The 27,737-nt window shown below is 43.1% G+C and overlaps 1 protein-coding gene across 3 annotated transcripts; it reads right to left on the reverse strand.

Annotated features, from left to right (window-relative positions):
- Nucleotides 1-821: 821 nt before the first annotated feature.
- Nucleotides 822-27,737, reverse strand: SLC35A1 (solute carrier family 35 member A1). 3 transcript variants are annotated; one of them, XM_068110872.2, is made up of 9 exons: nucleotides 27,538-27,713; nucleotides 12,913-13,173; nucleotides 12,473-12,656; nucleotides 12,217-12,376; nucleotides 11,871-12,023; nucleotides 10,056-10,122; nucleotides 5,521-5,697; nucleotides 3,081-3,215; nucleotides 822-2,598 (listed from the first exon to the last, which is right to left on the reverse strand). In XM_068110872.2, the coding sequence occupies exons 2-9, from the start codon at nucleotides 13,013-13,015 to the stop codon at nucleotides 2,474-2,476; spliced, it is 1,104 nt and encodes a 367-aa protein (XP_067966973.1). In that variant the 5' UTR covers nucleotides 13,016-13,173; nucleotides 27,538-27,713; the 3' UTR covers nucleotides 822-2,473. The 3 variants fall into 3 exon arrangements, with proteins under 3 accessions (XP_067966973.1, XP_067966972.1, XP_067966974.1); XM_068110871.2 differs by having other exon boundaries at nucleotides 12,913-13,278; XM_068110873.2 differs by lacking the exon at nucleotides 12,913-13,173 and having other exon boundaries at nucleotides 27,538-27,737.

Consider the following 27,737-nt stretch of genomic DNA (forward strand, 5'->3'; position numbering starts at 1 on the left):
ACAGGCTGTATACGAACCACCACCATATCATCCTGTCAGACCTTCGCCACTCCGTTGTAGTGTGAGCATCAAGGAAATCAAACCCACACCATTGACACCAGCGAAGGAAATGCAACAGCCACACTTTACCCAACTTTGTATATAGACTACAGTAAATATAGGCTCGAAATGGCATGATAAGCTATCTTAATACAGATACACGGATTTCACCCAAGGTGGACAACCCCATTTACTTGGGTTTAAATCAAGTTGCTGCAACCTCGATCGTGTGACCCTTAGGCTTCCTGTCAAGTTTGGTTGAGATTGGATAAGTAATGACCGGATGTATCGTGGTCAGACAGAAAGACACTAAATTGCGTATTTTAGTGTGACGATTATTTCACTGTAATTGCTGCATTGTTCAGACATTTGATTTGTTCAAACCCAGGCTAGAATTTACCGGAATTCTGGAAGTTTATTTTGTATCCCACTGATGGGCCGGATCTGGATTCAGACTTGAACCAATTCAGACTTGAACCAATTCAGCTCATCGGTTTGTTATTGTCACTTACCCAACTCATCCTCCAAGTTTTGTCATAAGTCATGAACAACTTTTTGAGATATCATGCCATATATCGTTTTTAGCCCTCGCTCTACAGTGAAGAATCACTGGAATTTTTTTATAGGATCCGGATCCAGATCTTCACCAAAATTGAATCCATTCTTCCTTGTCACACACCCAACCTGCCCACCAAGTTTCGTCCCAATCCATGCACAACCTTGAGATATCCTGTTCACTGACAAACAGACAGGGGTGAAAACATGATGTAAAAAAGTAAACATGCAGAGTATTGAAATTTATTAAAATCGCACATAATTCTCTGTTTCATTACAACAAAGCAATTTCAGACTAACTGTATTCATTATTATGACGTTGATGACAGCAAAAATGATCGTCCCAGATCGTGTGCATTATGTGATTGTGACAAGCAGTGACTGCATGATGCAGAGTAATAAGTGATATAAAAAAACATTTAATCAGTTCTTGTCCCTCAAAAAACAAAGGGGGTTTAAAAAAAGGCCTAGTGGTACGGACAGTGGACTGGCATTCGTGAGGTTTCTGTTCACAACTGAATATCACCACAAAAGTATCAAGTGTAAAAAGCGCAGACCAAGCGAACCTCCTGGAGAAATGTCCTGCCGTACAAGAAAACCCAACTGACTCGCAAATGACCGTCAGGGAAAATGTGAAATCTGAATGCCCCATGGTCTGTTCAACAAGTGATGCCAGTCCACACACTGTGGTTGATTCCTAATGCTCGGAGGACAATTTGAGATGATTCCAAAAATGATTTCCCTACAAAATCCCATTAACCAAAAAATATATATATATGTCAAAACTGTGTAGTGGGATAAGAGGTAGATTGGAAATTAACCATTTGCTTCTCATTTTCTGAGATCAATAATTAAGTAACAGCTTATAAGCTGTTATTGTTCAAAAAAAGAAGCTAAAACAGAAACTACAGATGGTTTAACAGACACACTTACTCCCACCTTGTGGGCTAGGCCAAGCAAAGAATTGGCCCAATTCTTTCATGAAATATCTGGTGAGGCTTGACATTTGTAATTTGTTCAGAGTGCTGACGATAATGCGCCTACTCTTCGTCAAAACACAGTGGGATCTTTAACGTTCTAATGCTGACAGATAGGACACCCGGCTTAAAGTCCATCTGAAGGATGATAAACTTTATCATGCTGTGCTCTGCCAGCAAAGCCCAAATCCAACTGTTTATAGTGGGGTTGGAAATCGAACCCCACACTAAACTACTCAATGGCAAGTATGCTACCTCTACACCATCCTGTCAGTCACTTATTTCATCTTAAACACATGATAAATGACACCCATCCCCCCATCATCACCACCACCACCACCACCACCACCACCACTCCCTCCATCCCCCTGGACCATTCCCATCATGAACACATTTATTATGACTTATTGGCACTTTCTATGCACCTTTAGTGCAATCAAAATAAATAATGCAACCACCATGATCAACAAAAGCAGGGAGCCTTAATTAACACACATGATATGAAAGAAAAGACTAACTCACCACAAGAAAAATTAATTACATGCACACCCAGAAACACAATTATATATAAATACTATCGTTCCCAAAACAAAGTGAAAATGTTCACTTTTAGAACTTTTCTTTTCGCAAAAGAAAAGTTGGAAGTTTTTGACCCGGCTCCAGCAAACTGCATGCACGACCACAATCTGTACAAACATGCCATTCGTGTTCGTTGAACAACCCGCACGGGATCTGCAGGAGTGGTTTACAACATTGGACCGTCCTGCACTCGGTCCTTTTGTGGTCCAAGGTGTTCGTCTCGAGCTATCGCTCAAATCCCCTCCGAGGATGAAAGATCGGAGAACTTGTTACAGAATAACCGATTCGATAGCGCGGAGCTTTTTAGTCTGAGCCCAATGCTGTTACACACTGACTGGCATCTTCTTAGGTTCCTGTTTGCTGGAGTCGTTTTTATTCTCCAACTTGGGAAGTCCATACAGATAAATCGAGATGCAGACCATGGTGGTTCCAGCGACGAAAATGTAACCTGATGGGACACGCCGACAGAAAAAGTGAAAATGCTTTCAAAACAAAACAAGAAGGAACTTCAGACAAACTTTTACTTTTGCATCTGTTTCAACCGGACGTAAACTGCTCAAAATGGGTTCCTTGTAGAACAGCTCCCGTTGCCTAAATGTCAATATGACCCAGACATTCCCATCCATCAAGTTAATGTTTTTTTTAATTTCTACGTAAAAGGGAAAAATAAAAGATGAAACATCTGATCTGAAATGAGAGGTTTTTTTTCTAGTACAGGAGTGTAAAGATGGATGGCTTTTCTCAGGAGCGTATAAAAACATACAGATGGATGGGGAAAACATTCCAGGACATCATTGAAGAGGATTTGTTTTTGCTTAATTTGTTTTTTCAGCAACGTCAAAAGAAAGGAAAAGGAAGAATAAAGAAGAGTTTCACGGAGTTGGGTTTGATTTCCTCAAACGAGGTTTTATCCAGCTAGGTAAGACTCACTCAGGTGCAGTTCGAAGAGGTACATGGAGGCAAGGGTCGAAAGCACAATGGCAGAAGCTGCAGAGAAGCTCTTCATGATGTTATCCGTGTACTTGACCACGACGGATGTGTAGAGACCACCCATGCTTGCCAGGACTGAAGGAACAAGGATAAGAGATGGGAACTATGCTTGTGCAGATCCACGTCGACCTTTGCTTTGATAAACACATGCTTACATATCATGTATAAAACCCACTAATGTGGATGTTCCATGTTAGGTGGGTACAGAGTTACTTACATGCACGTCACATACACAACTAGAGTTTTCGTAGAACACATTACCTCGTAGAACACATTGATAAATAAGGACGGGCGGGGTCGACAAGCAGCAAATTTTATTGGTCGTGATGAAGTAAAATGCCGTAATATTTTGTAGATTTTTTATAAATATTTTATAATATTTTTAATTATACAATTATAATCCTTTTCTTTTACAAGCCCAATCTTTTACAATGAAAAAGCTCGCCCGGCATCAAGTTTGAGGAGCATGCTGCCAGTTCGGGGCAATTATAGATCAGAACCTGAAGTAACGTGCTCCCAGGATCATGCTGCTGAAGATGCTAAAACACATCATTGTTCCCAGTCTATACACATGCTTGAGACAGTGTAAAAAATAAACAAAGGGGGCATAGGCATAATGTTAGTGGGGAGAAGGAATTGGAGGAATTTTTTTACCTTTTTGCCCCACTTATTTTGAACAAAAAAAAAAATGAATGATCGTTTTAAGGCCATTTTCCCTGCTAGAGTGGGGGTTAGCCTTGCGGGTCCCATGACAATCATGGTTCCCTGTTTGAGGCAATGTTTTTACAAAACAAATGCAAACAATGTTAATAAAAATAAACAAAGGGGGCATAGGCATAATGTTAGTGGGGAGAAGGAAGAGGGGGAAATTTTAATCTTTTTACCCCACTTATTTTGAACATGAATTGGAAAAGGAACCTGTAGTTGAGCAGTACTTTGGATTTGAATTCATACTGATTGCACATGCGTAGAGAGGAGTGAGATTATTATTATTATTATTATTTTTTTACTCTGCCTGTCCTGGTGATGTCACGTGCTTGTGGATATGTTATTTATTTAGCATGGGGGCAGTGTACTTTGAATGTAGCTCTACTTGTTTGTTATACACCGCTCTTTTTCTATTCCATCTCCAAGCGCTGCATCCCATCATTATCGGGTGCCGAAGGGGGACCAGTGATGGCGCACGGCAAAAGGGAGTACTCACTCAGTTTTCACTCCGTTTATTTGTTTTCTTGCTTTCTTTATTGTTTGTTTTCTTGTTTGTCTGGCCGATATCTCAGCCATCCTTTAAGCTAGGAAATTTGGGAAATTGAGAAATTTCAGCACAATAATGAGCACGTGCTTTGGCAAAAACGGTATTTTTCATTTTTTGATTAATCAATTACTTAATTTTATTATCGATTAATGGAGTACTTATTTATTTCCTTTCTCATGTGGGTAATATCTCAGGCACCTTTTGAGCTCAGAAGCTGGTATTTGGACAAGATAGTGACCAGGTGATTTGGCTGTAAAGGGTATTTCTGATTTATTGATTAACCAATTAATTGATTTATTATTAAATTATTCGATCAATTAATTAATTTTCAAAAAGTTACATATTCGGATGAAACGGTAGTGGTTTAGGTATGCCATTAGCCAATTGATTAAGAAATGAATTATTTTACGATTATTATTTATTTATTTTCATTATTAATCACATTTATTTCCTTTCTCATCTGGGCAATATCTCAGGCACTTTTTGAGCTCGGAAGCTGATATTTGGACACAGCAGTGACCAAGTGATTTGGCTATAAAGGGTATTTTGATTTATTGATTAATCAATTAATTGATTATTTATTTATTTTTCGATTAATTCATTTTCAAAAAGTTACCGATTTGGATGAAGCAGTGGTGGTTTAGGTATGCTATTTTCCAATTTATTAAAAAATTAACTATTTTAGGATTATTATTTACTTATTTTAATTACGAAATTAATCAATTATTGTACATCATTCCTTCCCAATTCCGGCTCCATGTGCTGTGCTGCATGGCGGCATCGCCAGGTACCGAGGGCACCCCAGAGGATATGTTATTTATTTATTTGGCATGGTGGTGGTGTACTTTGAATGTCTCTCTACTTGTAAACTTTTCAAACAACCGTAAACCCACCCACCCCAATATATTAGCCATACTTCTAAAGACACTGTTGATGTGAACTGAGCAAATTATTTTTGATTTGGCTAATGAAGTGGCAAGATGCATTGTTACTAAGAAACTACTGCATCCTGACAAGACACAGTGACGTCTGTTCATTTAGATTTGATCAAACCCTTAACGATGCATTCATGCATAATAATACAAGTCACATTCCCTCCAAGCTAAGTGAGTGCAATGGACATACGGATGACGAGGCAGACGAGAGGAGTGTAGCCGAATAAGAAGCCTTCCTGCAAAATGGCAAAACCATCATTCACGACCACACCTCCAAACGTCATGAGGATTCCCCACAGGTACATCTGGATATTCCGTATCCAAAGGGATGTGCTCGAACTTTTTAATACTTTCTCAAAGTACACACCTGCAGAAAGTGAAAGCACAATGTCCATCTCTGCTAAAGATGTCAAAACTCATGCAAGAGCAGAACAGTGGATGAAGCCGACAGAAACAAAAAGGGGCAAAGGGAAATCAGCAGGATAAGAACATACGGTTTCACAATAGATTGAGGATAGAAGTTGCAGATGAAAGGATAGAAAGGGTGGGGGGAGGGCGGGGGGGGGGGGGATCTCCTGACACCTTGGCATGCCATCTTACCAGATTGAAATCCAGTTGAACATCTCTGGAATATCATTGATTGTCACAATCGAACCTTTCCCAGACAGCCACAGGGCCCTCTGAGCTGGACCAGGACCGAATTCAAGTGTGGAATGACATTCCCCAGGCTCAGATATTCCCCAGGCTTATGGAAAAATACATACATACATACATACATACATACATACATACATACATACATACATACATACATACATATACATACATACATACATACACCAATTAAGATTGTCACTTCCACGTTGGATCTCAATGTGAAAAAAATGCCACAACGCAACATTACACGATTAGATAACAATGAGACGGACATGTCATTAATTATTCAGCATTTATTTCTGTCAGAGGTTTGCACTTCATCTGTGTCCCATGATGTCACATAAATTGCATCACACACAATCACGCGCTCAGTTTTATATGTCGGAGAGTGTATGATAGAGAAGTACAGTACCCCAACAACCCCTCCCACCCCAACACAATATGCTCTGCATCCCACCTTCCCAGCCCCCATCCTCTTATGTAACCAAAGGTGGATGGAGGTTATGTTTTCACCCCTGTCTGTTTGTCTGTCCGTTTGTCTGTGAACAAAATATCTCAAAAAGTTGTGGACGGATTCGGACGAAATTTGACAGAGGTGTAGTGTATGTGACAAGGACGAAATTATTAGATTTTGGTGAAGATCCGGATACTATAATTTTAAAGTGATTCTTCGCCATTGGGAGATGGGGCAAAAACGATGCATAGCAGGATATCTCAAAAAGTTGTGGACGGATGTGGACGAAACTTGGTGGACCGGTTGGGTGTGTGACGAGGAAGAATCGATTCAATTTTGGTGAAGTTCTGAATATGGATTCGGATATGAGAATTATTTAATTTTTAAGTGATTCTTCACCATTGGGAGATCGGGCAAAAAACGATACATAGCAGGATATCTCAAAACGTTGTGGACGGTTTTGGACGAAACTTGGTGGAATTGTTGGGTGTCTGACAAGGACGATTCGCTTCGATTTTGGTGAAGATCTGAATATGGATTCGGATATGAGAATTATTTAAGTGATTATGGCCAACCAGGCAGAGGTATGCTCTCCACTGAGTGCCGTTCTAGTTGTCCTCTGTCATGTCAGGGCTCCATTCAGGATTTGTGCCCTTAGAGGGAAAGGGGGAGGCAGGGTAGGGGTGGATGGATATGGAGATTTGTGTATTTACTTTATTCCACTACTGTTTTATTTATTCCACTACTGTCATTTATTATTATTAAAATCATTGTTTCATTCGTTTCCGTGGAGATGCATCCTTTGATGCCATCGACAAATGTGTTAAAAGGTGAGGGAAAAGTTACGCATGTGGAAAAAATTCTGCCAGTCACCGCTTGGCCATTCGGGATTCGGCCCCACACGGATGGGATTTTGGAGACGCTTGCCATCGGTGCAACTTACCACCCCGTGTACCCAACAACATTGCATTATGTTCGGCCATCATTCTCCAAAACAGCGATTCCATGCATTAGACCCCTCGGCAACATAATGCATGAAGAGATTTTTACAACCACCATGCAACTTACAAACACGTAAGCATTCCTCCTAAGGTTGTCACCTTCTGAAGGGCTGGCAGGATATCATGGAGGTGTGGCGTACTTGTTTTTAAGCCTTCTTGCCCGAGTGTAGTTTGCCAAACCAACTACAGACAGTCGCACTGGTGCTTCATAAGCAGGGCGTTCCATCGATGAGCACACTATCCATTGGTTGGGACATTAAGTTGGGTGTACTATTTGCTAGCATTCACTGCTGGTCATTAAAAATTCCATGGGTGCCTTTTGCACGAGTCGGCCATTGTGTGCCAGCTGCCTTGATGAGGCACTTCAGCAGACCTGACATACGACCAGGGAGGAAAGGTTGCTGCGCTCTGCAGGTAAATGCCCGACAAAGGTAGGCCAGTCTAGCGAGATAATTGGAAGGAAAAGAGAAAGAGCTGCCACCTTTGCAGCTTTCTTTCCCAAAACTACTCAATTTTCAAAATTCAGTTAACAATTCTGGAATTTCTGCTTTTTTGCTGAAACCAAGGCCCTCATTCCTGAAGAGCATGACAAGGTCAGTCAACACTGATGCGTAGATGCAGAATACTGGGTGTAATTGTAGCGACTATAATCACCTGTACCTTTGTGTTTATGGGTATGATCGTAGACAAGTTGCATCGTTGTCCATGAACTCTACAAGAATGGTTATTGAACTCTCGAGTAGTTTAAAGAACGGAAAAATTTAATAATTTTAGATTAAACATATATATTTTAATGTTGGAAAATTAAATAATTGGATATTTTTCCCAATCTATCTCCGGAGTTGTCAATGTTGTATTTCAGTGGAATTTTTCTTATACATTTTTACCTCCGCCACCAAAGGTGGATGGAGGTTATGTTTTCACCCCTGTCTGTCTGTTTGTTTGTCTGTGAACAGGATATCTCAAATGGTTGCGGATAGATTCGGACGAAATTTGGCAGAGATGTAGTGTATGTGACAAGGACGAAATTATTAGATTTTGGTGAAGACCAGGATCCGGATCCAGCTAGTAGAATTTTTTAAGTGATTCTTCACCATTGGGAGATAGGATATCTCAAAAAGTTATGGACGGATTCGGACGAAACTTGGTGGACCTGTTGGGTGTCTGGCGAGGACAATTCGATTCAATTTTGGTGAAGACCTAAATCCGGATCCGGCTAGTAGAATTGTTAAAGTGATTCTTCACCATTGGGAGATCGGGTAAAAAACGATACATAGCAGGATATCTCAAAAAGTTGTGGACGGATTTGGACAAAACTTGGTGGAGGGGTTGCTTATGCGAGACCAGTAAGAATTGATTCAATTTTGGTGAAGATCTGAATATGGATTCAGATACGAGGACTATTGAATGTTTAAGTGATTCCTCACCATTGAGTGATGGGGCTAAAACCAACATATAGCACAATATCTCAAAAAGTTCTGGACGGATTTGGACGAAACTTGGTGGACCGGTTGGGTGTGTGACAAGGATGAATAGATTCGATTTTGGTGAAGATCTGAATATGGATTCGGATAGGAGTGTTATTAATTTTTATGTGATTCTTCACCATTGAGGGACAGGGCAAAAAGTGATACACAACATAATATTTTTTTAAAGGTTATGGATGAGTTACGACTAAACTTGGTGGATGATTTGGTTAGGGGATAAGAACAAGCGATTCGATTTTGTTTCAGGTCCGAATCCAGATCCGGCCTATCAGTGGGATACAAAACATAAACTGTTAAGCCTGGCGGAGGTATGCGCTCTACCGAGTGCCGTTCTGGTATTATAATAGTACCAATCGGGCTCCATAAAAGTGCTGAGGATTGGCAGTTAAATATGCGAGGTCTCAAAGACCTACTACATGGATTGACTGGGTACACAGACCATTGCCATGCAATAAAAAAACCAGGATGGATGGCTTGCAGCTACTCTCCCTCGCCCCTCATTGGAGTAAAACACTCGGTGAACCCAATCAGCTCAGCCAATCCATTGTGTGCAAGTAAATCGAAACAAATGTTATTTATATTAGACTTTTCCTGAGTGATAAATCTGAGGCAACATCCACACCAATGGGCCGATTCATACTCGATGCAACTCTTGCCCAAATAAGATTCCGCGAACGCTGACATTTGGTGTAGAACCAGTGGGGTCCAGCGCATTGAAGACCACATTTTCTGTTTACGAGGGGAATGTCCTATTTGCCTATTTACAATCTACAATTTACAATTATCCTAATTGCCCCTTTGGACTTTAACGCTCCTGTTAGACTTCGTACGAGTCGGCCCTTTTAACCAAAATCTTGATCAAATTATCTTTATGGAGCTGATGCAAGTTTGGTCATATTACCTCATTAGGACTCAAACTACCAATGTGGAGCGAAGAGACAATGAAAAGTGAGCGTTCAAAAGGAAGAAAAACATCAACTGTTTTTGCCTGGGTTAGGGTTAGACTCCCGGCAACAAAATGCCAAAACTAAATCGATGCGATCCAAAGCATCCCATGTGATCGCCGTACAAGAAATATTAATTACTGGGAGTTTGTAAATCACATGAAACATCATAAACCACTTACCCGCAAATCCTGAACATAGAACCGCCACCGCAGTGGCCACCATACCAATCAAAGGATTCTGCACTATCTGGAAGAAAACAACAATAATCAAGTCAGTTCAACATTAGAATATTACTGATTCGATTCGGTGTGCCGTTCACGCAAGATATCAAGATCAATATGGATTTTATGGTTTTGGATTTAAGCCATGTGTTTTCTCTTGAAAATCGCAATGACAGCGTCGTCAAAAGCTGAACACGAATGCCAAAGTGGCTACAGATGGCCCAAATCAAAATAATGCAATCGTTTTTACTGCCAAAGAACAATGCTGATCAATTGGACGGAGCAAAAGCATGTCCCAGAGTCGTGGTCTGGTATTAATGGTCAATGGTCAAAAGCTGAACACGAACCATGTCGCAACATTTCTTTGAAAATACCATTCATTTCCCAGTCTAACCCCATGAGATGAGATTCATGTCCAGCTGACCCTGCTCTCTTTAAGAGATTGCCAGTTACAACCCCCGAGTGCATTTCCTATTTTTCACACGTCTTTATCCAACTTACACCACAAATTTCACACCATTCTATTTACAATGGAAAGGTGGGCAAACGAAAAGAACACGAGAAGCTTATTGGTTATATCTACATGCAGTACAGGAGATATCAAACCAAGTTTGCTTGTTGCAAGCTCTGCCCCTCTCCCCAGAAAGGTGTGGTGGAGCATATTCCAGGCAAGCAGGCATGCAAAGTCCAAGCTCCGCCCCTCTCAGGAAGATGGGGTGGTGCAAATTCTAGCAAACACGCATGCCTAGTCCAAGCCCTATCCCTCTCCTCAGCAAGATGGTGCAGACTGTAGAGGATCACTTGATTTTTTATTTTTTTTAGTACTGGTCCTTGTGTACAAACTTAGGCCTAGAATTTCTGGGTGCGTAGATTGTTCATACACTGTAATGAGCATAGTGAGTGTATTTGTGTCTAATAAGTAATGCTTAAGGTGATTTGTGTTCTACTGTGTTCAAATATATAATTCATTGAAATAAAATAAAGATTTTAAAGGTTGTAGAAAAGAAAATTTGGATTTTTACCGCTATTGATGCAGTGTCTTTTACACCACCTTATGATAACACATTACATTCGTTATTCGTGCCCGTTTGTGTATTTTATGACGTTGCTAAAAACAGTAAGTTTCCTGTTTGGAATGATTTTCAATTTTATTTGACTGTCAGACAGGCAGACAGCTTAAAAAATATAAAAATAAAAAATAAAAAATATCGCACCCGCGTGCGAAGGAAGAGGTTCAGTTTGGCATTTTTATTATTAAATAGGCAAAGCCTAAAAACAAACAAAACCCTTTAGAATTACACTTTAGAACCCTTTAGAGCCCGTAAGAATTACACTTTAGAACCCATTAGAAATTCCCTTTAGAACCTGTTAGTATTACCCTTTAGAACCCACTAGAAGACGGTGGGTTAGAAAGGTTCTTAATTTTTTTACGGACGGACATCCAAATATTGAAGCGACCTTACCGCTTAAAAATTATCTCACTCCACTCTGCGCATACGCAATTGGGACAAATTCAGAGCCAAAGTACTGCTAAACTACAGATTTGTTTTCCGATTCATGTTCAAAATATAACATTCAATTTAAATCAAGTTGTTCCAAGATCATAAACTGATGTTTGTGGACAAACAAAGTGAACCAATTGCTTACCTATGCTTTTCGCTTCATGCTCGTGGACCAATTAATTGGTACACAATGTCTTCCAAATGACCAAATTCACAGATTAGATGAGGATTTGTACATTATTGCTCGCAAGATGCGGACATGATAGCTTACATGTACTGCTGTGGATTCCAGAGGCTTCCACTGCACAAATGAAACTCCTCCGCACAGCAAGAAAATTGAAAACCACTGCATGTAGCTCAGGCTCCTTCCAAGCATGAGGACAGAACACATTGCTGTGCATGGAATTTTTAGCTGGTACGTCACCTGTGTGTGAAAGGATGGGGACACACAAGACAACTTCAGAACTCTCCATCAATGTACACACAGGGAAAGGCAGCTGCAAGTCAGACCTAGAAACCAAATCGCTCCGTCACAGAGGCCTTGGTGGGGGTAGGAAAGCGGTAAAGAGCAAGAGAAGGAAGGAGAGTTACGACGCGTAGTTTCCACGCACACGTACCTGATACACAGCAGCATCCAAGTTGCTGAGAGCCACAAATGCCATATTGTTCTGAAGGGCATACACGAGTGAGGGAACGCAGAGTTTGAGAGTTTCTTTCCTCTTGTAAATGACCTCTTCGAGAACCGTCGATGCCATGCAACGCAGCCCTCCAACCTCCCTGCATGAAAGCAAAAACAAGTCTTTACATAAACTTCTAGTCCACACTCGCACCAACCAATCTCACAAATCGTTTGTCTCGGAGACAAAAATGTACCAGGAAAGCATTCCCAGGCTGATGATGAGTTTCACGACCTCTGTGAGGAACACGGCCGTCGTGGAAAAGTACTTATCGGTCGACACGGTGCGCGTGTAACGAAGTACAACAATGTATGTTGCCGCCACCACCGTCATCACCACCAGACAGTAGAGCTTGAACAGCATGCTCACCTTTTCGGGGGCTGGGAAAGGAGACATTTTGGCTTTAAGCTCTTAACCCATTTTATTATGGCAACTTTTTATTACTTATACTTTTTCCTACAAGATATCTAGGCTTATGGAAGAATGAGGTGACAGAGAAAGGATGCAACATACTTATAGTGGGGCAGTAGCAGAACAGTTAGACACAACAAGCAAAAGAAAGAAAGGGAGAAAACACAATCACCTGAAAGTAAGAGGATTGGGTTGGGTTGGTTTAAAATGAAATTAGATAGATACCTGGACGCATCGGAGATAGAGGGATACGGGGACATTGGCAGGACATGGAGGTATCTTGTGTGTGGATGGGAGATGGTTTCTGGGGTTGTTGTAGCACAGGCATTATTGACCAAAAGGCGTCCTCCTGCACCAAAGTTCCTTGCGTATCCTTGTATGATTAATTGCGATAGAAAAGATCGTGGGTATGGATGGTGAATGGCCTGAGATGGTGGTGCAGCAGCTGCTTGAAGCCCCGTAATGAAGAGTGCGATTGAAGTACCTCTGGAAGGTGGTTTCACATCCGGGAGAAGAAAGGTACAAAAGAGATGAGGTGTGCAGATTTTGGATGTTTAACCAGATGGGGGTTACTGGAGGAACGTGGGGATCCTGGAATAGATGGAAGGGTCAGAGGACTCAGGGAGCAGAGAGAGCTAGACTGGGGGAGCGGCAGCAAAAAGCAGAGAAACAACCAAAGTTATCTGTGATGTGAGATACACAGACCTTGTGCTTCGACCTCATTGTGATACGATGACGTGAAAATAACTAATAAATAGATTAATTAATGCATCAAACTTTTGATATTGGGATTTTAAATAAATAGTTTGTCCTGTCATATCCACAGTATGTGTATGTATATCTATATATATAAATAAATAAATATACACACACACACATATATATAATATATATATATATATATATATATATATATATATATATATATATATACATATATATATATATATATATATATATATACATATATACATATATATATATATATATATATATATATATATATACATATATATATATATATATATATATTTATATATATATATATATATATATACATATATACATATATATATATATATATATATATATATATATATATATACATATATATATATATATATATATATATATATATATATATATATATATATATATATATATATATATATATATACATATATATATATATATATATATATATATATATATATATATATATATATATATATATATATATATATATATATATATATACAGTGGAACCTTGACTTACGAGTGCCCCAACTTACGAGTTTTTCGAGATACGAGCCGTCGCTCGGGCGGTTTATTGCTTTGAGATGCGAGCCGAGATCCGAGTTACGAGCTTTCGCCACCCGGTCACATGGTTATCTTGCCGTGCACGTACAGTACGTATCTCTGTCGTATAGCGCTGCATTTTTTTTTTTCGCATTTTGGTTATTTCGAGTTCACGCCGCCAGGTGGGTTCTGGTCACGTGGTTATCTTGCCGTGCACGTACAGTACGTATCTCTGTCGTATAGCGCTGCATTTTTTTTTTCGCATTTTGGTTATTTCGAGTTCACGCCGCCAGGTGGGTTCTGGTCACGTGGTTATCTTGCCGTGCAAGTACAGTACGTATCTCTGTCGTACAGCGCTGCATTTTTTTTCTCGCATTTTGGTTATTTCGGGAAAATTTCTTAGTTTTAACCATGGGGCCTAAGAAAGTGAGTGGCAAGTGCAGTGCTGAGAAGAAGAAGAGGATGATGTGCTTGGATATAAAACACGCAATCGTCGAAAAAACATGAGCGAGGTGTCGAGGAGGACGTATATAACGGCAGAGGAGAAGAGCATGCCAGGCCACAACTTGTTCAGAATGCCGGCGATAGCTCGCCTTTCTCTTTGTGGAAAACACGGTTGAGATCCTTAACATCCAACAACTAATGGGACGCAAACGGGGCGCCCCAGTTTAGCGGTACACACATTGATGAATCACCCTGCCTGTGATTCACCCATGACAGGTTATAGCTGGGTCGGGATTCAAACCCAGGCTGGACAGTTTAGACTTTAGAGTCAAGTGTGCGTACCTCCAGTCCAGGCCATCCTGCCAACTTGTATGCTGCATACAGGTGAAATATAAAAGCGCGAGATATTTTTATATATACTGTATATTTAAAAAAAAATTGGTGTGGTTTTTGGCGGGCTGGAACGGATTAATAGCATTTCAATGCATTTCAATGGGGAAATTTGATTTGAGATACGAGCAATTTGAGTTACGAGCTCGGTCACGGGAACGAATTAAACTCGTAAGTCAAGGTTTCCACTGTATATATAATATATATAGATATATATATATATTATATATATATATATATATATATATATATATTATATATAATATATATATATAATATATATATATATATATTGGTGTGGTTTTTGACTTCCGCTTCCGGTCCGGTCTGGAGAGGACGCTGGCGTTACTTGTTCGCCGCTTCTCCGACTGGGCCATTGTACATAGTTTGCTTTTCTGGTGGTCGTGGCGGATTTTTGACCGTTGGGTCTGCCCTCTGCTCGGTCCCGGCTCTGCTCCTGGCTTCGCCTGCCCGGCTCCTCCACTGTTTCCTCAGGCCCGCTCCCGTTGTTTGCGGCGGTGGCTGTTTGCCGCTGTGGTCTTGATTAGCAGCTGCAGTCGTTTGCCGCTGCGTTTGCCGCTTTGCCTCCTCGACCTTGGCCTCGTACTCGTCCCTTCGCTCCTGCCTGGCATGGCTCTGAGGTACTCCGCCGCAAGGCTTCTTCTGCTCAATACCCGCTCCACCCCATCATGCATCTCTGCCATCAAATCAAATGGACTCCTCCGACGACCCAGGTACATTCACCGTGGCTCCGGTCGTAAGTTTGTTTATTTGCAATCAGGTCACTCCATCCCCGTCCTCTGGTCGGCTCAGCGCACTCTCACTCTTCGTCCCAGCGCACCTGGTCACAGCAACGCACACGATCGCACCTCCTGCCTACGAACCCTGGCTAAATCACCTGAATTCATCCCTGCTGTTCAAAACAACATCAAGCTCACCCTGTTCAACACCCGGTCCCTCAACAACAAATGCCTCATCCTGAACGAATACATCCTGGATAACAAACTGGACTTTCTCTGTCTCACCGAAACCTGGCAACAACCCCTGGACTACTACACACTTAACCTCACCACACCCAATGGATATTCCTACGTCAATAAACCACGCTCGGAGGGCCGAGGTGGTGGAATTGCCGTTATCCACCGTCAAGACATCAAGACCAACCTCATCTCCATCTCATCTGCTCCATCATTTGAACACCTGGCTTTAAAACTCTCTGGTCGCACGCAGTCAGTCATGGCTGTCGTCTACCGCCCTCCCAAACCACACCCATCATTCCTGTCTGACTTCTCCTACTTTCTGACCCAGCTATGTTCCCTCTCCCCCTCAATCCTCCTCCTTGGTGATTTCAATATCCACATGGACTCCACTGACTCCACAATAACCACTGACTTCACTGATTTACTCACCTGCTTTAACCTCACTCAACATGTCGACTTTCCTACCCATATCCGTGGTCACATTTTGGACCTTGTCTGCTCCACTGGATTAAATTTGCACCATCTCTATGGCTCTGACCTCACCCTCTCTGACCACTTAGCCATCACTCTGACCATCAACATCCCCGCCCCAACACCAAGGCATTATCGCACAATCAACTTCCGTAAGCTAAACGCTCTTTCACCTACCTCATTCTCATCCACCCTCTCTGAAAAAATGTCCACTTCTCCCTTCATTGACCTCCACACCCCTTCTGACCTCACTGACTACTACAACCACACTCTCTCCTCCTGCCTTGATCAGCTTGCGCCTGTAAAAACCAAAACAGTTTCTTTCACCCATTCTGCTCCCTGGTTTACCCCTGAACTCCACCTGATGAAAACTCGTGCTCGCCAACTTGAAAGACTCCGCAATAAAACGGGTCTCACAGTTCACTCCCAAGCCTACAAGGACCACCTACAACACTACAAAGATGCCCTCTCCCGCGCCCGCTCTGCCTACTACTCTCAAATTATCCACTCTGGCTCCGGAAACCCAAAAGCACTCTTCTCGACAATAAACAAACTCCTCCGCCCCCTGAACACCACCACCCAGTCATTCACAGTAGACAACTGCATCTCCTTCCTCTCTTTCTTCCAACGCAAAATTGACAACATCTACAACAGCTTGACCACCGCCGCACCCGCTCCCCCTCCAACCACCTGCCCCCCCTTGTCCTGCCATCCCCTGTCTCGGTTCTCCCCAATCTCCCCTACTGACCTCTCTGAACTCCTCATAGGAATGAAAACTGCCACCTGCACTCTTGACCCCATCCCCTCCAGCTTTGTCAAAGCCTCCCTCCCTGCTCTCTCTCCACTTATCATTGCAACAATAAACTCCTCCCTGTCTACAGGCATCGTCCCACCTTCCCTCAAAATTGCTGCTGTTACCCCCATTCTAAAAAAACCTGGTCTAAACCCTGACACCCTAAACAACTTCAGACCCATCTCCAACCTACCCTTTCTGTCAAAAGTTTTGGAACGCGCTGTAGCCACTCAACTCAAACATCATCTCTCTGCCAATAACCTGTATGAAACATTCCAATCCGGATTCCGGTCCAACCACAGTACTGAAACTGCTCTCCTCAAAATCACCAACGACCTTCTCCTCTCCTCTGACGCTGGCAACCTCAACATTCTCGTCCTCCTCGACCTCAGCGCTGCCTTTGACACCATCGATCACACTATCCTCCTCACCCGACTTGAATCCACCTTTAACGTTACCGGCACTGCCCTCTCTTGGATTAAATCATACCTCTATGACAGATGCCAGTTCATCTCCATCAATAACTGCAAATCCCCCACTGCTCCCCTCCCCCAAGGTGTCCCCCAAGGTTCAGTTCTTGGCCCCCTCCTCTTCATCCTTTACCTGTCCCCGCTCGGTCACTTAATCCGCCGTCAAGGTCTCCAATTCCACTGCTTCGCCGATGACATCCAGCTTTTCATCTCCACCAAGTTCGTCTCCACCGACACCCACTCTATCCTGACAAACTGCATCACTGAAATAAAATCCTGGCTTCAAATCAACTTCCTCAAGCTTAACTGTGATAAATCTGAAATAATCATCATTGGCCCAAAAACGCTCACAAAATCCACCCATAACTTTGCCCTCAACATCGACGGTATCCCAGTATCCACCTCCCCTCACATCCGGAATCTTGGCGTCATCTTTGACCAAACCCTTTCCTTCGACAAATACACTAAACAGATCACAAAGTCAGCCTTCTTTCACCTGAAAAACATTGCCCGTCTCCGCTCATCCCTCTCCTCCACGGCTGCAGAAACCCTCATCCACGCCTTCATCACCTCCCGTCTGGACTACTGCAATAGCCTCCTCTATGGTTCACCCTCAAAAATCACCAATAAACTCCAATACATTCAGAACTCCGCTGCCCGTCTACTCACCCATTCCCGGGCCCGTGACCACATCACCCCCGTCCTTTACAAGCTTCACTGGCTCCCCATCCCCCAGAGAATCCAGTACAAAATCCTCCTCTTGACATACAAAGCCCTCCATAACCTGGCCCCATCCTACCTGGCTGACCTCCTCTCCAGACACACTCCCACCCGCAACCTCCGCTCTGCTGGTACAAACCTCCTGACCCCCTCCATCCGGACCAAATTCAGATCCTGGGGGGACAGGGCCTTCTCCATCGCTGCGCCCACCCTCTGGAACTCACTACCTCACACCATCAGAGACTCCTCCTCACTCACCACATTCAAAACATCACTAAAGACCCACCTGTTCAACACTGCATTCAACATTCAACCCACAGCATTTAACCCCTGACTATCTCTTCTCCTTCTCCCTCCTTTTGCTTTAAATATTTCCCTATTGATTCTTGTCTTTTTTGAAATTGTTGTTTTCATGTATTGTTATGCATTATGTTTGCCACTCTGTCAAAGCGCCTTTGGGCTTCTGGAAAAGCGCTATACAAAATAAATGAATTATTATTATTATTATATATATATATATATATATCAGGGTGGAGCTTATTTTTGAACTTTTGAAATCTGATCTTCTTACCCTCTCAATTTGTTCCTATATATGAAATAAAAATTCAGGCAAAATATGAGCACAATTGAACAATATTTAGGGGTAGCTCAATGATAGTAAAGTTTCTGATACCCCAAAGCTGCGGCCACCCTTTTATTTCGCATACTACTGATAATAGATTAATTCTGTTGATAAATTAAGAACCCAATTTTAACTACTAAGTAAATTGACACTCTCTCCTATCATCATACACACAACATGCAATCATTGTGGTAAAATTAATTACTGGGAACACAGATAAAACCTTTAAATTATAAAACTCTGTGCTCCATTAAATAAATAATTACAGTAGTAATATGTACATTGTACATACACAATATCTGTTATAATAAAAGAGTAAAATGTTCGTTGAGCTAGAGTCTGCTAGACAATAAATGCTAAAATGAGATGTAGCGCTGACCTGGGAACGCTTATCACCATAGTATCTAAAAGTAAACACTGTACATAGGTGTATCACAGAACACTATTTGAAAATAAAAACGAAGTTATCACAGGCTTTGCAGAGAATCACAGACACAATGGGTGTATAAACATGGTATAATATTATCACAGATTATAGAAGCATAATCATTGTGGTTCAACTGGTTCATATCTATTATCCAACCAATCATCCGAATCCCATTGTTTTGCTGATAAATTGATAATGCAAATTTTCCATGAATTTATATTCCAGACATGTTCAGACTTGTTTACTGTTTGGACTCAATGGACTGACTATGCTGACTAAGCAACAGCTGCAACACTGTTGCAGCAGTATGTTTGTGTAATTGCTTGAGGCATTGTGCTCACTGCTCAGTTATTAATAGAACTGTTTGAATTTTCTTGATTCTTAATTTCTTAATGCTATGTTCTACTTCTTTCAGATTCATATCTGATTGAAAATGTCATCTGTGGAAAAAGCAACAAGATCTCAAACCAAGTTGTATCTCCTTGGCGACTCTGTGACTGAATTAAGTGGCAGCAAGTTGCCATCATTGCGTATGGCTCTTGGATTTTTCCTACATCACCATCTCGATCTGAAGGAGACCGTAAGACAATCGTCGGATGTTACCATCACGGAAATAGCTAACTTTTGGAAGAAAGCTAGAATCCCGATGAGAGCTCATCAAAACTGCCAAACCAAGCTTGAGCAGACATTTGAAGAATGGCGTCTTCTGAAAAAGAACAAAGCGTGAACGTCACCAACTCAACTCGCGAGAGAGTCGGCTTTTGTTTCCAGGCTTGAAGACCTTTTTGATGTCGCTCATGCTGATGCTCTGACCAATACGTCAGTATTACAAGAAGACAAGGATTTCTTGTTAGCCCAGCAAGAAAAGGGAAGAAGGGGGTCGCTGGCTGGAGTAGATGTAAAGCTTGCTGCGAAGGAGAAAACGGCGTCCAAAAGAGAGGAGGAAATGCTTGCCAGGCGACAGTGAATGGAGCAAATGAAACAGTTAGCAGCTTCTACAGCTGAACTGATTTCATCTGGTTCTGAATCTGAAAACAGCTCAGCAGAAGATAGTGAAAAGATGGAAACTGGGGACAATGCAAGTGAGGGAGCTGCTGGAGGCATCACATTTCAGACACAAAAAAGAAAGAGGGGGCGAAAAACTGTCGTTACTGAAGAACTCGCAGCCGCTCTAGATCACACAAAAGTGTCAGACCGCAAAGCCGTTTTTTTTATAGCAGAAACTGCCAAAAGCTTGGGACAGAACATTGATGAACTTGCTCTAAACAGAGACTCAATTCGCCGACAAAGAGTACAACACCGAGTCCAGAGATCTGCAAATATAAAGGCGGAGTTTCAGGGTAACGTTCCCCTTGTTGTTCACTGGGACGGCAAACTGATCCTTGATCTAATTGGAAAAGAGAAGGTTGATCGCCTGCCAGTATTGGTTTCAGGGAAAGGAGTTTCTCAGCTACTCACAGTTGCCAAGCTTCCATCTGGAACAGGCGAGGCTCAGGCTGCTGCTGTCTTTGGAGCCATTGAAGACTGGGGCATAGCCGACAGCATCCGAGCTATGTGTTTTGACACGACCAGCTCAAACACTGGTCGGATCGCTGGTGCCTGTGTCCTCCTAGAGCAGAAGCTTGAGAAGGAGCTCTTGTCACTAGCTTGCAGGCATCACATTATGGAATTGATAATTGGTGCAGTGTTCCAAGTGTGTATGGGATTGGGAGCCAAATCTTCTCCCGAGGTTCCACTCTTCAAACGCTTCCAGGAATACTGGGGATTCATAGACACGGCCAAGTATGAACCAGGGATTGCAGCTGATGACGTGGCAAGTCTAGTGGAAGACATAAAGCAAGGCACTATCGATTATGCCAACAAGCATCTTGAACAGAGTCAGCCGAGAGATGATTATAAAGAATTCTTGGAACTTGTGATTGTCTTTCTCGGTGCTGCTCCTGCCAGAGGAGTGCGATTCATGTCACCCGGAGCAATGCACCACGCCCGCTGGATGTCCAAAGTAATATACTGTCTCAAGATCTGGATGTTCAAGGCTCAATTCAAACTGACTCCTGCAGAAAAGAGGATTACGTGATGTGTGTGTATTCACAGTACGTGTCTACCTGACAGCCTGGATCTCTGCACCTCAAGCATCAGGTGCTCCTTACAGTGACCTGCTGCTGCTGAAGTCACTGCTTGAATACTCATCAATCCATCCAGCCATCTCAAAGTCAACATCACGCAAGTTTTCCAATCACGTGTGGTACTTGTCACAGGAACTTGTTAGCTAGGCTTTCTTCGACAGTCGGGTCAGTTCGTCAACCAAGAGACTGATGGTGAGTGCCATGAAGAATGAAGAAGACCAAGATCAGGATCATTCCAAGCGAATCACTGTTGCTCTTGATTCATTCAAGGACAAGAACTTGGAAGATTTCGTCACAGCAAGGTCAATGAAACTTCTGCGAATGATGGAACTTCCAGATGGATTTCTCGCGGTTGATCCGGACTTGTGGGATGACAGAGATGACTATAAGCAGGCTGCAGAAACAGTCAACTCTCTAAAAGTTGTCAATGACTATGCTGAACGTGAAGTGGCACTCATTCAGGAGTACAGTGGGTTGATAACCCGCGATGAAACTCAGCTGCAATTCCTGCTGCAAGTTGTCGAGGACCATCGCAGAATGTACCCTGATAGCAGAAAACATACACTGTCCGGGATGCCATGAAAATAATAAATTTGGGGTTTGCTGGACATTGTCAGACTGATACTATGAACTCTGTCAGAAACTGAACAAAGAATTCACTATTAACGTGTTCAAAAATAAATACTGTGTTCAAGTGTGTTGTTTAAAATAAATTAAGATATAGTCTGATCCATTTGACTTCCGGGTTCGGTTGCGAGAGGACGCTGGCGTTGCATATTCGCCGCTTCTCCGACTGGATGGATGTACAGGGTCTGCTTCTACCTTTCTGACCTGACATCTCACACCTGTCCTGCCTTTTCACACCCGCACGTGCCGCGTGTTCTCCGGCTGGATAACGGAATCTGCTTTTGATGGTACGGAATACGGAATTCGAAAGGCCCGCTCCCGTTGATTGTGGCCGTGGCCTTGTTTGCCGGTGGCCTTGTGGCCTTGTTTGCCGCTGTGGTCTTGATTAGCGGCTGCAGTCGTTTGCCGCTGCGTTGGCCGCTGCGTTTGCCGCTTTGCCTCCTCGACCTTGGCCTCGTACTCGTCCCTTCGCTCCTGCCTGGCATGGCTCTGAAGTACTCTGCCGCAAGGCTTCTTCTGCTCAATACCCGCTCCACCCCATCATGCATCTCTGCCATCAAATCAAATGGACTCCTCCGACGACCCAGGTACATTCACCGTGGCTCCGGTCGCAAGTTTGTTTATTTGCAATCAGGTCACTCCATCCCCGTCCTCTGGTCGGCTCAGCGCACTCTCACTCTTCGTCCCAGCGCACCTGGTCACAGCAACCCACACGATCGCACCTCTTGCCTACGAACCCTGGCTAAATCACCTGAATTCATCCCTGCTGTTCAAAACAACATCAAGCTCACCCTGTTCAACACCCGGTCCCTCAACAATAAATGCCTCATCCTGAACGAATACATCCTGGATAACAAACTGGACTTTCTCTGTCTCACCGAAACCTGGCAACAACCTCTGGACTACTACACACTCAACCTCACCACACCCAATGGATATTCCTACGTCAATAAACCACGCTCGGAGGGCCGAGGTGGTGGAATTGCCGTTATCCACCGTCAAGACATCAAGACCAACCTCATCTCCATCTCATCTGCTCCATCATTTGAACACCTGGCTTTAAAACTCTCTGGTCACACGCAGTCAGTCATGGCTGTCGTCTACCGCCCTCCCAAACCACACCCATCATTCCTGTCTGACTTCTCCTACTTTCTGACCCAGCTATGTTCCCTCTCCCCCTCAATCCTCCTCCTTGGTGATTTCAATATCCACATGGACTCCACTGACTCCACAATAACCACTGACTTCACTGATTTACTCACCTGCTTTAACCTCACTCAACATGTCGACTTTCCTACCCATATCCGTGGTCACATTTTGGACCTTGTCTGCTCCACTGGATTAAATTTGCACCATCTCTATGGCTCCGACCTCACCCTCTCTGACCACTTAGCCATCACTCTGACCATCAACATCCCCGCCCCAACACCAAGGCATTATCGCACAATCAACTTCCGTAAGCTAAACGCTCTTTCACCTACCTCATTCTCATCCACCCTCTCTGAAAAAATGTCCACTTCTCCCTTCATTGACCTCCACACCCCTTCCGACCTCACTGACTACTACAACCACACTCTCTCCTCCTGCCTTGACCAGCTTGCGCCTGTAAAAACCAAAACAGTTTCTTTCACCCATTCTGCTCCCTGGTTTACCCCTGAACTCCACCTGATGAAAACTCATGCTCGCCAACTTGAAAGACTCCGCAATAAAACGGGTCTCACAGTTCACTCCCAAGCCTACAAGGACCACATACAACACTACAAAGATGCCCTCTCCCGCGCCCGCTCTGCCTACTACTCTCAAATTATCCACTCTGGCTCCGGAAACCCAAAAGCACTCTTCTCGACAATAAACAAACTCCTCCGCCCCCTGAACACCACCACCCAGTCATTCACAGTAGACAACTGCATCTCCTTCCTCTCTTTCTTCCAACGCAAAATTGACAACATCTACAACAGCTTGACCACCGCCGCACCCGCTCCCCCTCCAACCACCTGCCCCCCCTTGTCCTGCCATCCCCTGTCTCAGTTCTCCCCAATCTCTCCTACTGACCTCTCTGAACTCCTCATAGGAATGAAAACTGCCACCTGCACTCTTGACCCCATCCCCTCCAGCTTTGTCAAAGCCTCCCTCCCTGCTCTCTCTCCACTTATCATTGCAACAATAAACTCCTCCCTGTCTACAGGCATCGTCCCACCTTCCCTCAAAATTGCTGCTGTTACCCCCATTCTAAAAAAACCTGGTCTAAACCCTGACACCCTAAACAACTTCAGACCCATCTCCAACCTACCCTTTCTGTCAAAAGTTTTGGAACGCGCTGTAGCCACTCAACTCAAACATCATCTCTCTGCCAATAACTTGTATGAAACATTCCAATCCGGATTCCGCTCCAACCACAGTACTGAAACTGCTCTCCTCAAAATCACCAACGACCTTCTCCTCTCCTCTGACGCTGGCAACCTCAACATTCTCGTCCTCCTCGACCTCAGCGCTGCCTTTGACACCATCGATCACACTATCCTCCTCACCCGACTTGAATCCACCTTTAACGTCACCGGCACTGCCCTCTCTTGGATTAAATCATACCTCTCTGACAGATGCCAGTTCATCTCCATCAATAACTGCAAATCCCCCACTGCTCCCCTCCCCCAAGGTGTCCCCCAAGGTTCAGTTCTTGGCCCCCTCCTCTTCATCCTTTACCTGTCCCCGCTCGGTCACTTAATCCGCCGTCATGGTCTCCAATTCCACTGCTTCGCCGATGACATCCAGCTTTTCATCTCCACCAAGTCCGTCTCCACCGACACCCACTCTATCCTGACAAACTGCATCACTGAAATAAAATCCTGGCTTCAAATCAACTTCCTCAAGCTTAACTGTGATAAATCTGAAATAATCATCATTGGCCCAAAAACGCTCACAAAATCCACCCATAACTTTGCCCTCAACATCGACGGTATCCCAGTATCCACCTCCCCTCACATCCGGAATCTTGGCGTCATCTTTGACCAAACCCTTTCCTTCGACAAATACACTAAACAGATCACAAAGTCAGCCTTCTTTCACCTGAAAAACATTGCCCGTCTCCGCTCATCCCTCTCCTCCACGGCTGCAGAAACCCTCATCCACGCCTTCATCACCTCCCGTCTGGACTACTGCAATAGCCTCCTCTATGGTTCACCCTCAAAAATCACCAATAAACTCCAATACATTCAGAACTCCGCTGCCCGTCTACTCACTCATTCCCGGACCCGTGACCACATCACCCCCGTCCTTTACAAGCTTCACTGGCTCCCCATCCCCCAGAGAATCCAGTACAAAATCCTCCTCTTGACATACAAAGCCCTCCATAACCTGGCCCCATCCTACCTGGCTGACCTCCTCTCCAGACACACTCCCACCCGCAACCTCCGCTCTGCTGGTACCAACCTCCTGACCCCCTCCATCCGGACCAAATTCAGATCCTGGGGGGACAGGGCCTTCTCCATCGCTGCTCCCACCCTCTGGAACTCACTACCTCACACCATCAGAGACTCCTCCTCACTCACCACATTCAAAACATCACTAAAGACCCACCTGTTCAACGCTGCATTCAACATTCAACCCACAGCATTTAACCCCTGACTATCTCTTCTCCTTCTCCCTCCTTTTGCTTTAAATATTTCCCTATTGATTCTTGTCTTGTCTTTTTGATTCTTGTCTTATATATATGCCGTATATCGCTGCTGTTTGTTTTCTTGATTCTTGTCTTTTTGCAATTGTTGTTTTCATGTATTGTTATGCATTATGTTTTCCACTCTGTCAAAGCGCCTTTGGGCTTCTGGAAAAGCGCTATACAAAATAAATGAATTATTATTATTATTATTATGATATACTCGTAATTCGTTGAATTTTTATAATTTTCATAATCTTTGAGGCCCTTGAGCTACCCCTAAACATAATAATTTAGTGCTCAAACTTTTTATACAGTGTTTCTATATTATATGGAACAGATTAAGGGGGTAAGACTTTCAAAAGTAAAAATTTAGTTTTTTAAAATATTTTAAGCTCCACCCTAATATATATATATATATATATATATATATATATATATATATATATATATATATATATATATATATATATATATATAGTTCCTCTGGAGCTTTGCAGGCAATGCGGACATGCATGGCGATGACGTCATGTTGTCCGCTCATTAGGTTGGAGAACCAGATTACAGATACCATTATTAGTAACTCCCAACCGCAACCAGGTCGACTCCATATGATGAGTGGATACCAGAGATAACGTTACCGTGTGGCAGGCGGTGCTTATCGCTCCCAGCAAGGTGCAGCAGCAGCTGTATGGGACACCTTGCTGGCGGTTCTCCACTGATGATATGAAGGTCTGGTTATCTTCAACGAAAATCGTCACCAAACACCAGAACCAATGAGATGCGAGCATTTGAAAAAATATTTCAGAAACCAAATCACTCAATGAAGGCCGCAATCTTCCGGATGCGGAGGTATGCATAAAAATTGCGAAAAAGTTCAATAGGAGTTTGTTTCATCCGTCTTTGTTTGATTCACAATCTAATGCACCTCTAATTTGTAATTAAAATACTTTAAGACCAGCCTCGTTATCTTCAACGAAAATCGTCACCAAACATTTTAAAATATTTTTTAAAAGCTTATTCCGCGTTTCGGAGGCTGAAAACGGTGTCAAATATTCTAAAATCGACGAAGAATGATTTTTTAGAAATCTCGCGGCCGTCGGGGATAGCTTTTCACGGCCGGAAATATCCGAAGTCGAGATGGAATTCACCGAATTAATCAAGAAGTAAATTTTATAAATCTTAATCTCATCCAGAATGCAAATGGTACCTACTACACCTACGGTACCTACTACACCTACGGTACCTACTACACCTACCTACTACCAACTACACCTACCTACTACCAACTACCTAACCTACTGATGCCATAGTGATGGGTAAAATTGTGGCAAGAGGCTTTGGCTTCGCCGGCTCATTGCGGCTTTGCAGTCGGGTACTAGTATTATATTATATATATTAAACAATGGTGAAGACCCAAAGGTCTCTGCTCGAGTGAAAGATCTCAATGGACATTTTAACAGTTGACATCCTGCTCCGACGGACATTGTTCTCCATCAGGTCAAAGGTGAGCACGACCGTCAGGTGTACGTGGTTCTGATTCGATCTGATCCACAACAGGTGCTCCGTCACCGCATTGAACATCAGGGGACCGAAAAGCGGGTATAGAGCAGTGAAGGTAGATCACACGAAGTTAAAGTACGTAGCTGACAATCGGCCTATTAACACCTTTACAAGTATATGAGAGCGAAGGACACTAAACTAAAGGAAAAATACTCCACTCGACTGTTGCAGCAAATGGAAGATGACTGTACAGTGTACATTCTACATTGAATGTAACTTATATTATATCGATCGAGTCGATGGAAGGAGCATAAATGTCTATAATTTACCGGTCATGTCAGTGAAATATGAAATTCCAATAACAATGGGCTGTGCCGTTTGAAAAGACCAAACACCGGACTCGCTCAGCCAATCTGAAGATCCTTCCGACCTCTCGTACCAACTCTGACTTGTTCCTGTTCGACTAATTTTTGGATTCTCCTCTCTCTCTTACTTCCGGTGACGTGACGTTTTTAGTCACGTGCTGTTT

This window comes from Myxine glutinosa, chromosome 3 (genome assembly GCF_964187855.1).
Source record: "Myxine glutinosa chromosome 3, kmMyxGlut1.1, whole genome shotgun sequence".
Classification (NCBI taxonomy): domain Eukaryota; kingdom Metazoa; phylum Chordata; class Myxini; order Myxiniformes; family Myxinidae; genus Myxine; species Myxine glutinosa.